The sequence below is a fragment of the Galeopterus variegatus genome, unplaced genomic scaffold, assembly GCF_000696425.1.
Source record: "Galeopterus variegatus unplaced genomic scaffold, G_variegatus-3.0.2 Scaffold307, whole genome shotgun sequence".
NCBI lineage: Eukaryota > Metazoa > Chordata > Mammalia > Dermoptera > Cynocephalidae > Galeopterus > Galeopterus variegatus.
The window spans coordinates 39900-53958 of NW_007726418.1; the positions used below are offsets into that span (position 1 = coordinate 39900).

The 14059-nt window shown below is 43.0% G+C and overlaps 1 protein-coding gene across 1 annotated transcript; it reads left to right on the forward strand.

The window, feature by feature from the left end:
- The first annotated feature begins 1265 nt into the window (after positions 1-1265).
- ZKSCAN7 (zinc finger with KRAB and SCAN domains 7) lies at positions 1266-12224 on the forward strand. The gene is made up of 5 exons (XM_008567269.1): positions 1266-1688; positions 6296-6464; positions 7941-8032; positions 8352-8478; positions 10431-12224. The coding sequence occupies exons 1-5, from the start codon at positions 1266-1268 to the stop codon at positions 11864-11866; spliced, it is 2247 nt and encodes a 748-aa protein (XP_008565491.1). The 3' UTR covers positions 11867-12224.
- Positions 12225-14059: the final 1835 nt, after the last annotated feature.

Consider the following 14059-nt stretch of genomic DNA (forward strand, 5'->3'; position numbering starts at 1 on the left):
GATCCCTCAGTTACCACCAATGTGCTGGTTTTCAAAGAGGATTTTACAGTGTATAAACGATAAAAGTTTCCCCTCACTTCAGAGTCAGCAAAATGAACCACATTCATTCCTTTACCAAATATAATGCCTCTGTGTGCCACGTACACAAGCATGTGTACAAAGGTGACTGGAAGCCTGCCCTGCCCTTTGAGTCTCCTAAAGGGTGGGAGGCAGCTGTGTAAATCACAAGCAGTTAGTGTGAGAAGTGCTCTCACAGAGGTTTGAATGAAAAAAGTACTGTGAGGTCACTGAGGCAATAACCACACTTAACCCTGGAGAGATCCAGAAGGCTTTCTAGGGGAGTTCATTGAGTAGAAAAAGGTTTGGCACTTCTGACTCCATCTGGTTCCTTTCCGTTGGTGGCCATCCACCAGTTTGGACGGTATGAGGGTATGTGCATAAACCAGTTAAAATACAGTATTGTAGTGAGAAGTACAGACAGAAGCTGCCAGCTCTCTGCTGGGGCAATCAGGAAAGCCTTCAAAAGAAAACGGCATTTGTTCAGAGTATTGACAGCTAAGTAAGAGTTTGTCAAAAGTTGAAAGGAAGAAGAAAAATCCAAACAGGAAGGAGTATGTGTGACTTTGGCTGTGTCTCTATAGCGTTAGTCCCAAACTTTATTACACATCACTATCAGTAGAAGAGTTTTGAGCATGCACTTCCTACATAGATTTATTTGTAAATTAAAGATGTGTACTACTACACAAATTTCAATGCACATTATAAAACATACATTAAATAGGAGTTAAATAACAACTTAGTATTTCCTTTTGCATCCTTTGGGATATCTTGCATATCCCACGTTGGAGACCATTGCTGTCTTTGTAGCCTGGGTCCTTGAAGAGAGTGGTAATGGGTGTGGCTGGAACAGAGGTTTAAGGCTGGGTTGTGAAGGGCTGTGAATGCTAGGCATAGACATTTAGGTTTTTTTCTGTACGTGATGGGAGCCACTAAAAGTTTAGGAAGTGAAGTCACTTAGATGCTTTGAGAGACTGTGCTGGTTGTGCTCTGTTTTTCTGGAGCTTTGCTTTTTAACTTTGGAGAATCTGTTATCAGCCTAGGGCTGAACACTCTGGGGACTCTGACTCCTCTCTTGATGTTTCTGTAGGTGACACTTCCATCAGCTCCTTCCCCAACCCTGAAAAATAGCTCCTGAGATCTGAACTACAGACCATCATTTTAATTGGACCAACTGCAGCTGAGACAAGCTTCTCTTTGAGGTCACAATGACCACCACAGTCAGGGGATCTTTAGGCCTCATCCCCAGGAGTGCTGTTTTCCAGAAGCAGGAGGGGCGCCTGACTGTGAAGCAGGAGCAGGGGAGCCAGACCTGGGGACAAGGCTACAGTCTCCAAAAGAACCACCCTCCTGTCTGTGAAATCTTCCGGCTGCACTTCAGGCAATTATGTTACCACGAGATGTCTGGACCACAAGAGGCACTGAGCCGGCTTAGAGAGCTCTGCCGCTGGTGGCTGATGCCAGAGGTACACACCAAGGAGCAGATCCTGGAGCTGCTGGTGCTGGAGCAGTTCCTGAGCATCCTGCCTGCGGAGCTCCAGACCTGGGTTCAGCTGCATCACCCTGAGAGTGGCGACGAGGCTGTGGCTGTGGTGGAGGATTTCCAGAGACATCTCAGTGGACCAGGAGAGGTGAGCAATTGAGTCTAGAATGGCATCCATAATCATTCTGTAGTGCTTGGGTTGGTCTGGGAATAGACATTTTCCATTTTCCAGGCTCTAGACTGGTTTGTTCTTAGGATTCCTGAACCTTTTCCATGGATAGAGGGGAAACAGTTCTGTGCTCCAAGCCATAAACAAAAATGCGAATCCCAGCTAAGATCTGTGAATCACACTGTGAAATACTGTGTTGTGAGCCTAGCTTTAGCCTGGAGATCCACACAGCACTCTTGGCAAGCAGGAGATCTGTACGCTGGTTAGAATAGGAAGTGGAGAAGAGGTGGGCCTTTGGATATGCTGATAGCATGGACCCTCATTTTAGAAATTCTTAGTACTCACCTCCTTGGACTTCTCAGAGTCAATTCTTTCTCTTCCTGCCTCTTAGGTACCTTATGAGAGGTGACATTTCTGGACCTCATAATCATTTGGAGTTTTGGCTAGCTTTCCACAGCCAACTGGGATTTTTTTGCATCTTTAATTCTAATTTTTTTTTTTTTTTGTCTTTTTTGTCTTTTTTGTCTTTTTTGTCTTTTTTGTCTTTTTTGTCTTTTTTGTCTTTTTTGTCTTTTTTGTCTTTTTTGTCTTTTTTGTCTTTTTTGTCTTTTTTGTCTTTTTTGTCTTTTTTGTCTTTTTTGTCTTTTTTGTCTTTTTTGTCTTTTTTGTCTTTTTTGTCTTTTTCCGTGTCCGGCAACGGATCGCAACCCTCAGTGTTGCCCCCGTACCGGACCGGGGACCGGCGACGGGATCGCAAGCCTCGGCGTTGCTCCCGCGCCTCGCTCAGCCAGTGAGCGGGAGCCGGTCTGTACGTGGGATCCGAACCCTCGGACGGGAGCGCCGCTGTGCTTCCCAAGCGGCGCACTATCCAGTGCGCCACCGGGCCGGCCCATTAATTCTAATTTTTGATTTTCCTTATTTCCTGGGGTTCTCACAAATTTAAAGCCAAGGTAACTCAAACTAGAGAAAAAGCTGGAAAGCGTCAGCAGTATGATACATTGGAAAATCTGGCTTCTAGGACAACAGAGCTAACTAGCTCTGTGACCATGTGTATCAGTCAGAGTTCAGTCACAGAAGCAGAACCAGTAGGAGATGTGTGTGTGTGTATAAAGAAATTTATTGGTAGAAAGTAGCTTATGAGATGTGGGGCTGGCTAGGCAAAATTGAAATCCATAGGGCAGACCATAAGGAAGAGCAGGCTGGTACTCTGGCACAAGCTGCAGTGCACAGACCAATTTCTTCTTCATGGAACCTTCAGCTTTGCTTTTAAGGCCTTGAACCAACTGAGTTGGGCTCATTCATCTATCCATTATCTAGGATAATCTCCCTTAATTAAAGTAAACTGATTATGGACTTTAATCACATTTACAAAATACTTCACAGCAACACCTAGATTAGTGTGTGATTTGTGCCAAGTTGATGCATCAAAAGACCGTTACACCATTGATACGTTAGTTCCTCCTAATGAGTCTCAGATTGCTTCCCTGTAACCTGAGCAGGGTGGACTAGAGTCCCTTCTACTTTACCCCTTTGCACTTCACCAGGGAAAACAGTACATAAAACTTCCCAAATACCCAGCATATCATTTTATTCAGTGCATTAAGAAAAAATGATCACATATTTATGACTTGAGAATCAGTTCTAGGTGATCAGAGTCTTGGGGCTAGACATTTTTCCAGGAGTACCGGGCAATGCACATTTGGCATTATCAAATCCGTAGTCAACCATCATTTCCATCACAGGGACCTAGAGAGCAGCTAGACCAACCTTGGCAATGACAAGTGGCTGAAGACATGTTTAGAGTGCTATTTAGTGAGGAGAGTAAACGAAAATTTCTGTTTCTTGTCTGATTTTGCATAAGCAGAAGTGAATGTTCCCTCCATTAAAACTCTCAGTTTTCTATCCGGGGAGCCTCAGAAACAGGTGACTGTCAAGTCAAAACCCAAGAGAATGACAATTGACAGGCAAGATAGCTGAACACTCATGGCTCCAGCATAAGAGTGGGGTCTTTGGACTCCATTTCTTACTCTGCCACTACTGTCATTGTTAAGTATTTTGACATGAAGACATTAGGGCCGGACTGTCTTTCCTAGCAGGGGTTCAAAAAATGTTTATAGAAGGGCTAAATGAATAAACAAGCTTTTCCATGGCGGTTTGCCAGGAGGAGTTTAAAGAAGATCAGGGCAAATCAGAGTCATTCTGTTTATCAGGAGTAAGCCACTTCATTGTGTGTACATTGAGGCTGGGAAAGGGTGGTAGGGCAATCCCTACTGGGCTGCAGAATTGTGCACTTTACAAAATGCTTTTGTATCCTGTATCTTTTTTTTTTTTTTTTTTTTTTTTTTTTTTCTAAGGAAGCAGGTATCCACTGTAGCTTGTATGCTGTCAGAAAGTGGGGGCAATTCTGAGTATCTCAATAAATCTCATCTACAGGGAAGGTGAGCTAGATAGTTGTAACTGGTGAAAGAAGTACCAGTTATTCTTTTTAGCCAGAAGGATGTTTGGTATTTCTGTGGGTGGCACAGTAACCTTGTGGGTTTTGGTTTTTTTTTAAATGAGCTGACAAAATTATGAAGTGGTTTGTTTTACCTTAATTTATCTGGCCTCAGATCAACTTTGTTTGAAGTTGGTATTCTTACTTATTTTTGGTGACAGGCTAGTATGGGGATCTAAACCCTTGACTTTGGTATTATCAGCACCACTCTCTAACCAAGTGAGCTATCCAGCCAGCCCTGTATCCCATATCTTATTTCAGCTCCTACCAGGCTTACGAAATAGGCAATATAGTAATCATTACCTCCATTTGACAAGTGAAGTAGTCACAGAGGTTAATTAACTCATCCCAGATGACATATCTGATAACCATTCTCTTGTCCACAAGATTGAGGTGAACTGTGGTTATCGCTGATTACTACCAAGTGTGGGGACCAGGATTTTCCAGCTCCCTAGGTTCTAAGCCACTATAGCTTTTCTCTAGTGTCTTGCTATGGAATGCCATTTTAGAACGAGAATTGGAATGAGGTATTTATGCCTTTAAAGAATTGAAACCTTGGGCCGAGCCCGTGGCGCACTCACGAGAGTGCGGCGCTGGGAGCGCTGCTGCGCTCCCGCCGCCCGTTCGGATCCTATATAGGGATGGCCGGTGCACTCACAGCGCTCACTGGCTGAGCGCGGTGCGGCCGGTCTAAAAAAAAAAAGAAGAATTGAAACCTATAAGTCTAAATCCTAGATAATAAACAGGAACTGTAACAGGATTTAATTGTCAGTGAATTACAAAGTTGCGTTATCAAGGGCAGTTAAGTTCTCTTTTGCCAATACCCACAGCTGCCACGCCATAACTCCCATTTGTAAGAACCATTCAGTGGAGAGCCTGGGAATCACAGACCCAGGAGCCTCCTGGTCCTACACTACACAGATGAGATATATATTAAAGGAGATGGTTCCCTCACATCTCAGCAGATGTAACCCAATAGGGCAAATCTAGAGTGGTTAATTGAAGGAGAAGTTATTTTTACATCGTGCTGTGCTATGTACCTGCCAGAGCAAGTGAGCTTATAAATGTGCTTTATTTAGATAACGTTTTAGGTTTTCTCCTCCAAATGCTGGTAAAAATAATAACCATGAGAGTGTGAGGAGGTGGTTTGATGACAACAAGTAAGGATTAGAAATAAAATGTCCCTGCTCTGAGGTATTCTCAAGGTCTCTAAAGGTTAGTGTTGTCTGATCTTATTTAACTCTCTTATGTAAATTATTGGGGAAAGATATAGATATTAAAAACTGAGTTTACAGATAACCCTAAAAACTATAGACAAAATATCAAGAGGAAGTCAGTCAAGAATATTAATTAAACAGCAACGTTGGACCAAGCATCGTTCTAGGAGCTAGTGATCAAGACAGATACAGTTCTAACCCTCAAAAAATAATAAATTCCAGTGGGGAGAAAATAGACAATAAAGACATATAAGATAATTTAAAGATCAATACATGCTATACAGAATACATAATCAGGTAATTATGACAGAGAGTGACTATCCCTGTTTATCAGTGTGGTCAGTGAAGGCTTCTCTGAAGAGGACACACTTTTGCTGAGAGAAATTGGGAAAGCTCACTTAAGGTTTGTCAGCCACTATTCTGAAGTACCGCTCCAGCTGTCCGCTTCAGTAGCATTATTTGTGCACATACAAGCACATACACTTATTATTATTTCCTTTGTACCTACAGAAGGGATGCTCCCTTCTGTAGGCTAAGGCCGTAGAGAATGTACTGAATTGCTCTCCCGGCTCCCTTTTCTGGATGATTCTTCATAAGCAAATTTATGTTTGAAAACCTGACACAGAATGGAAGTGGTTACAGAATCTTGTTCTCAAGCTCCTACCAAGAGGGTCAACAGAGAGATAGCAAGTAGGAGTGCAAGATTTAGATTCTGCTGTGACTTTTTTTTACCCAGCAGGTTGTACTGGTGGGGTTAGAAGGACACTGGCACTTCTTTTCCCTGGCATTTTTTCTGGAGGGGTCATCTTAGACATTTTGGGTTCAGTACCTTTGAGGACGCTCTTTTGAACCCAATTGTATTTCCTTGTCTCTAGGTTTCAGCCCCAGCGCAGGAACAAGAAATACATTTGGAGGAGACAACAGCTCTGGGTGCAACAAAGGAATATCCTCCTACCTCACCCCTCCGTGGGGGCTCAGCCGCTGGAGCCCACCTGGAGACTCCACATGACCCAGGGGCACAGCAACTCCCTAATGGGCACTTTGGTACTCATCTCCCCAGCTCATGCCTCCCTCTCTCCTCTGGAGGCTCTTTTTATTTATCTGCCTATCTCCCACCCCATTGGAATTCCTTGCTGGCCTGCATCTGTCCTCTTTCCCCAGTGACCTTGTCTGTTCCTTTTGCTTATTCTGCATCATTTATGTATTTTGCAAGTTTTTGCCAAGTACCTGTCATAGAAAAAGCACTGTCGGAGACCAGAGATATATAGTACACTATCACTGTTTCATGGAGGAGGTGGCACTGGATTGGACAGTGAAAAATGGGCGAGGAATTTGAAAGTGAGAGAAAAGTAGTACGTGTGCCACTAGAAGAGGATATAAGCAAACACTCTAAGTTGGGGGTTTCTTGGGCCCTCATTGAGGTGGGGTCAGGAAAGTCTTATGTGGGAACCTGAGCCTTTCTCATACAGGACCTTGAGGTTGACGCCAGGAAGCTTTTGGGGATCAGAGGATGATTTGTTAGAAATAGTATTTCAGGAGGATAACTCTGGCACAGATGAACATTATGGGTTGAATAATTCCATAATTCCACTGGAGGGGGCCTCAGTGGAAAGGCAATGCAGTAGAATAGATGTCAGACAGTTACTGCCTAAACTGGGGTGAGTAGAATGGAAAAGGAAACAAGTGAGAGAAACATTGTGAGGGAAGAATCTATGGACTTGAGGCCGGCCCGTGGCTCACTCGGTAGAGTGCGGTGCTGATAACACCAAGGCCCCGGGTTCGGATCCTACATAGGGATGGCCGGTTTGCTCACTGGCTGAGCGTGGTGCTGACAACACCAAGCCAAGGGTTGAGATCCCCTTACCGGTCATCCTTTAAAAAAAAAAAAAAAAAAAGAATCTATGGACTTGGATTTGAAATGAGAGGAAGGGAAATTAGAGAGTTTTGGCTGATGATAGAATCATTGACAGGACTTGGAAAATCAAAAAAGGAAGGTGGTAAGAACGTGCATGTTAGGCACTGAACTTGAGTGTTGTGGGACATCCAAGTGAAATGTCAGTAGGCAACCGGAAGTGTGGGATGGGGCCTAGGAGAGAAGTGAGGCTGTGAGAGCAGTGTTAAAGCGGTGAGAGCCAGTGAGATCACTGACAGAGAGGAAGCACCAGAGCCTGAGCTTCAAGGAGCGTCCATAATGAGAGGGCATGAGGGTCAAGTCAGGCTTGGCTAGTGCTCGGGAAGCTATGGGTGAGAGAATGTGGGCAGATGTATGGCTTCTTTCAGAGAGGTTGGAGAGAATGGGGGCTGGAAGGAATACCCAGTCCTCAGTTTAACCAGGGACCTTCTACTGTGTTCTCCCAGGAAGATTCACAGCACACTAGAGATAATGCCTTTATAGAAGACGGATAAGAGTCAGTGTGTGTGGAGCTGCCTGGGCTCTCTTGAATCCACTCATTGGGAACATAGATCTATGGGCGCCGAAGGCAGGGCTTGTCCCACTCATAGTTTTCTTTCCTTCCTCAGCTCAGCTTGCTTCCCCAGTTCCTACCCATCCCCAAGTGGGGAGCTCAGGAGACCAAGCAGCAGCAACTGTGCTTCGGATGGACAGGCCCCAGGTGAGCTTGGTTCTTTCTGTTTCTCCCAAGATCCCATGGCTGTGGCCCAAGAATGGCCAGAGCTCACCTCCAGGGCTCTGTCCCATCTGAGACTGCTCCTGGGGCTCTTCTGCCTACTGGCTTCCCCTGGAGCTGGGTCCCTACTCCTAGTTAGTGGACTCTATGTTGCCCTGGACTTGTCCTTTTCCATGTGTCATCCCAGATGCTGTGTTCCTCCCATTTGCAGACCAAGATCCCATACCCCGTGTCATCTGTACCCCCGATGACTCTTCCCTTCAGGCAGGGAACGTTCCTGAGCAATAGAAGTTTGTCATTCCAGGAGACTGTGGCATATGAGGACCTGTCTGTGGGCTATACTCAGAGGAAGTGGAAGGGTCCGGCACTCAGTCAGAGAGGCCTATCCCGGAACATGATGCCAGAAAATTACCACAGCGTGGCCTTATTGGGTAATGATCCTCTTCCCCACTGACTTAGAGTCTGCATTCTCTACATTTTCTTTACTATATTCTTTGTCTGTTTAAACTTTTAATTGTGAGATTTTTAAAACATAGAATAAGTAGAGAATAGTATAGTGAGCCTCTCTGTACCTATCGCTCCACTTTAACAATTATCCACATTGTCTTTACTTCGTTATTGATTGATGTAGGGTGGTTTAGTTAGGGCTTTTTTAGTTGTAAGGAATAGAGAGTCACTTAACTTATTGTAAGCGAGGAGCTCCGTGTGTTGTAAAGCTCAAAGGAAAGGGAACCCACAACCAGCTGATCAGCTAAACTAGACTGTGGGAAGCAGGGCCTTGTGGAGGCTGGGCCCTGACCCAAGGCAGCCCAGGAGCCTCAGCAGCAAAAGCAAATGAATTTTTACACCTGTGTTGCAGTGTGACTGTAACACAGCTGCTCCCTGCATGTCAGTTTTCTCTCTGTTGTCCTCCTTCTGGTACCCATTTTCTTCACTCTGAATCTTTTGTCCCCATCATTGCTCAATCTTAATTCTACTGTCTGTTCCCTCATACTCATTTTCTTGCTGTGGCTCCTAATAGCTTGGCTTCTCTCCATGCATCATTTCAGCTTAATTCCTCCTCCTAAGTGCCTTAATTTTGCCTATTTCCAGTTTAGAATTTAGTTAGAGGAAGATTTTGATTGGTACAGCCATTAAATATCATCTATTTTTGGTCAGAACTTGAGGCCAGGCCACCTTATCTGATTACCATACAGATAAGGTACACTGGAGTCTAGTACCTGACACTGGCCCAGTCGACTGTGGTCCATCATGGGATTTTCAGGATCATATGGTACAAAGAAGTGTTGCCTACATTCCTCTGTCTACAAAGACTGGGACAGGGCAGTTTCCTGGAAGGGGCTATTGGCAGGACTGGTTCTGTGATTGACGAGTTTAGAACAAACAGTAGCCCACTCTGGAGAGGGAGGGCTTAGAAGTCATTGACTCAGACATGTTTAACTTTCCATATGCTAAACAGTGTGAAGGCCATGGCCCTGATTAAGACATGATTCAAAGGAACCAACAATTAGGTCTTTATATAGGACCATTATTACTCTGTCTTCTCCCATATTTTGTATTCAAACATTCCAGAATTCAAGGCAAATATTCAACTGTTCAGATACCTTATTATTTTAGAAAATCAAAATCCCAAAGACATATTTTAATTTATATTTCAAATTATTGATGCCTCTCTTAATTTTTATGGGAATACAGAACTGACTCGTACCGGTCCAGTGCTCTGGAGTCCAGACGTATCCGAACTTTTAGAGCTCTGCTGTGCCCTTCAACACTGTCCCCCGGCATTTCCGAACCCATTTCTGAACCCTTCTCCAAATATTGTCACTGTCCTATCATACAAGATCTCTCCTGTTTGTACACTTTCCATATCATACCTTCATAATATAAATCTCTTGTCAACTCACTCCCATCTTTGCCCTCCCAGTTTCTTTTATTTAACTTGAGGTATTTGCTCGCCTTCTCTCTCCCAACATCTGTTCTGAGAACCATGGAACCATACAACATCATGGTTAGAAAGGGTCTTAGAGTAAATTGTTTTTAAAAGGAGACATAGCATCTAAGTGACTTCTGTAAGATCACATCATGCTTTACAATCTGGTCTCTTGACCTCCCACTGCCCTCCTGACTTGTGCTATGCTGGCTCAACATCTGTCTGTCCTGGTACCTCTTTTTCCATCCTTCTCCACTACCAATATCCCCCTCCTTGTTTTTTGGTCTTGGAAGAAAAAATTGACCTATTTCCCATTTCATTCTTGTTCTTATTGTGTCATCTCATTCCTTAACCATTATGTGACTTTTCTTATTATACATCTGCTCTTGAGGACTCCATTTCCCCAACAGGACAAAAAAATAAATGAAAATTGTTCTGTTCTTTCTCTGGCAGTGGATGAGAACAGGACGGAGAGCTCAGAGTTGACTCCAAAGCAGGAAATTTCTAAAGGATCTGAATCATCTGATACAACATCAGGGAAACCAGAGGCTGGAGATGTCTGTGAAGACACTTTAGAGAAACTAGAAGGGATCTCTTCTTCCTCAGATGAAGAAGAGAGCAGACTGGAAAGTGATTTCTTTGTAATAACAGTCAAGGATAAGAGAAAATCCACAAAGGACAGACGTGAGGAATATAAGGAAGTAGAGGAAAACACAAATCTGTCCTTTGGTCCTGCTGAACATGAAGTAGTTCTAAAGGGACAGAAATTCTATCAATGTGATGAATGTGGCAAATCTTTCAATCGGAGTTCACACCTCATTGGCCACCAGAGAATCCACACGGGAGAGAAACCCTATGAGTGTAATGAGTGTGGTAAGACCTTCAGGCAGACCTCTCAGCTAATTGTTCATCTCAGAACCCACACAGGAGAAAAACCCTATGAATGCAATGAGTGTGGAAAGACCTATCGACACAGCTCCCATCTCATTCAACACCAGAGACTCCATAATGGGGAGAAACCTTATAAATGTAATGAATGTGGGAAAGCCTTTACTCAGAGTTGCCAACTCATTGATCACCAAAGAACCCATACTGGGGAGAAACCTTATGAATGCAGTGAGTGTGGAGAGGCATTTATTCGGAATAAAAGTCTTGTCCGACATCAGGTTCTTCACACTGGTAAGAAACCTTACAAGTGTGATGAGTGTGGGAAAGCTTTCTGTTCCAATAGAAATCTTATTGACCATCAGCGAATCCACACTGGAGAGAAGCCATATGAGTGTAATGAATGTGGCAAGGCCTTCAGTCGGAGTAAATGTCTCATACGACATCAGACCCTCCACACTGGGGAAAAGCCATACAAATGTACTGAATGTGGGAAAGCCTTCAATCAGATCTCTCAGCTTGTTGACCATGAGCGAATTCATACTGGAGAAAAACCGTTTAAATGTAGTGAGTGTGGTAAGGCATTCAGTCTGAGTAAATGTCTTATTCGGCATCAGAGACTTCACACAGGTGAAAAGCCCTATAAATGCAATGAGTGTGGAAAATCCTTCAATCAAAACTCACACCTCATTATACATCAGAGAATTCACACTGGTGAGAAACCCTATGAATGTAATGAGTGTGGAAAGGTCTTCAGTTATAGCTCCAGCCTTATGGTACATCAGAGAACCCATACTGGGGAAAAACCCTATAAATGCAATGATTGTGGGAAAGCCTTTAGTGACAGCTCACAGCTTATAGTGCACCAGAGAGTTCACACTGGTGAGAAACCTTATGAATGTATTGAGTGTGGTAAAGCCTTTAGTCAGCGTTCCACTTTTAATCACCACCAGCGAATTCATGCTGGAGAGAAGCCCTCAGGTCTGGCTCGATCAGTTTCTTGAGGTATTGTTCTCTGAGACAGAGAGCAAGGAACTCTGAGTTAAGCTTTCTTTGTAAGAAGGGTGCTCACCCTGGTTTCCTCTTGGAACTGCTTATCAAAGTGGTCCATTCCCCAACTGCTTTCCATTGGGTCACTAAGGTAGGAGAGTGGGAGTAATTTAGTGCAATCCTTCTCCACTGTTGGAAAGTAAGGACCACACATTTTACTTACTTGTAGCTTTCCTTTTTCCTTTATTTTTTAATTTTAATTATTTGAAAATGTATCTCATTTCTTAGTTATGTATCCAACAATCATATCGTGTGCTTGTAAAGGACAGAGATAATATCTTTTTTTTTTTTTTTTTGGTCTTTTTCGTGACCGGTAAGGGGATCACAACCCTTGGTGTGGTGTCGCCCACACCGCGCTCAGCCAGTGAGCGCACTGGCCATTCCTATATAGGATCCGAACCCGCAGCAGGAGCGTTGCTGTGCTCCCAGCGCCGAGTGCGCCATGGGGTCGGCCCCAGAGATAATATCTTTTATATGCTATTGTTCTTCCCTTTCACCATTTACATGAAGTTGTTCTACAAGACTCTGATTCATTCTTTCCTGCCTCTTGGCTATAGCTGTTCCCATCTACTTTTTAAATTTAATCTATAGCTTATGTCTTGTGTTCCCTACCCGTAAAACCTTTTCTTCCTGTTTGCTAATCTGTTTTTCTCACAATATTGAAGATTCATCTCATCTCTGAAAGATTTTCTTCTTCAACTGCTTCTTCATTTCTCTTAAACTTCTATTGCTTTGACCTCAGTGCTTTGAATTATCTGGTACTACAGTGTGCAACAGTTGTTAAATTGCTTTGTAAATTTTTCTCAACTTAATGTGTTTCTGTAAACTTTCATACCAACTTACTGTAGGCTCTGTGGGGTCAGAAATGTATCTTTTTCTTTTATCATATAGATAATAGTTTGTACATATTAATTGTTAAATAATTTTTTAAACCTCACCTCTCAAATTTAATAATCCTTAAAGTATGCACAATCACCACCCCCTCTCCTTAAATCATACTAGATGCTTCTGTAGATGAAAGTGCATCTCATCACAGAATATCACATACAGTGGCCTCATTGATATCTTCTACCTGTGTACCACTGGAGATCTTACTACTATTACTTCAGCCTCAGAAAGCTAATGAGTTTGTGTGTTAGTGAATGTGTGTGTGTATCTAGATATTGGGTTAGGCAGTCATATCCCACTGATAGGTATTTTACCCTGCACGTTGACTGCAGTTCTGAACTTGCTAATTGCACTCTGCTACCTAAATCAACATGTTAAGAACAGAGTCAAAATTTACTGCAAAGAGAACATGACTTTCATAGCTGTGGTGCAGATGATTGAAAAACTAGCTAGAAGCATTTCTGGATGATTGGAATTCACAATGATGAGGTTTATGGCAAGGTAACAGAGCCAAAGTAATGTTTTCCTTATTGACTAGTTCCATCTACCTACAACTGCCATCTTAATTTCAAGATGAGTGCTGTATCCTTAATTACCATAATTATCTTGCAGGCTGTCTTTTATTCCCTAAAGACATGAGAAACAGGAAATCATCTCGAAGAATTTTCTTTCCTTCTACAGTCATACATCAGTCATGAGCTTGAACAACTTTTCTCCCTTGCAGTAAAGCCCCACTGCTGGAGGACCTTTACCTCTGGTGTCTACCTCTTTCTCTTCCCATTCCCCAAACTTCCTCTTAACAGGATGACAGGATCAGCAGTGTGGCAAAGGTGGAAGAGAGGGCAATGTCAGGTATGTAACATGGAAGGGGAAGTTTGTGAGCTGTGGTTTTTCTCAGTGGAGAAGAAAGGGAAGGGTTGAGGCTTAAGAAAATAAGAAATAGAGGTGATTTTGAGGAAATTTGCCATTTGTAAATATGTATTTAAAATTAAATTTGTTTTCAACTATATTTTTGGTGTTTCCATTTTCCTTTAAAAGATATGCAGAAAGGACTTTTTCCCCTCTGCCAAGTGTTTTACTTTGGGAACTCCCAGATCCCAGGGTGAAGCCTGACCCTATATGAACACATGGGTCTAGCCCTCCACCCTGAGCTGGATGTTAATGGTCATGTTACTGGTCATGTTACTGGTCACATCTTCAGTAGAACCACTCTGCTTTTTTTTTTTTTTTTTTTTTTTTTTTTTTTTTTTTTTTTCCTT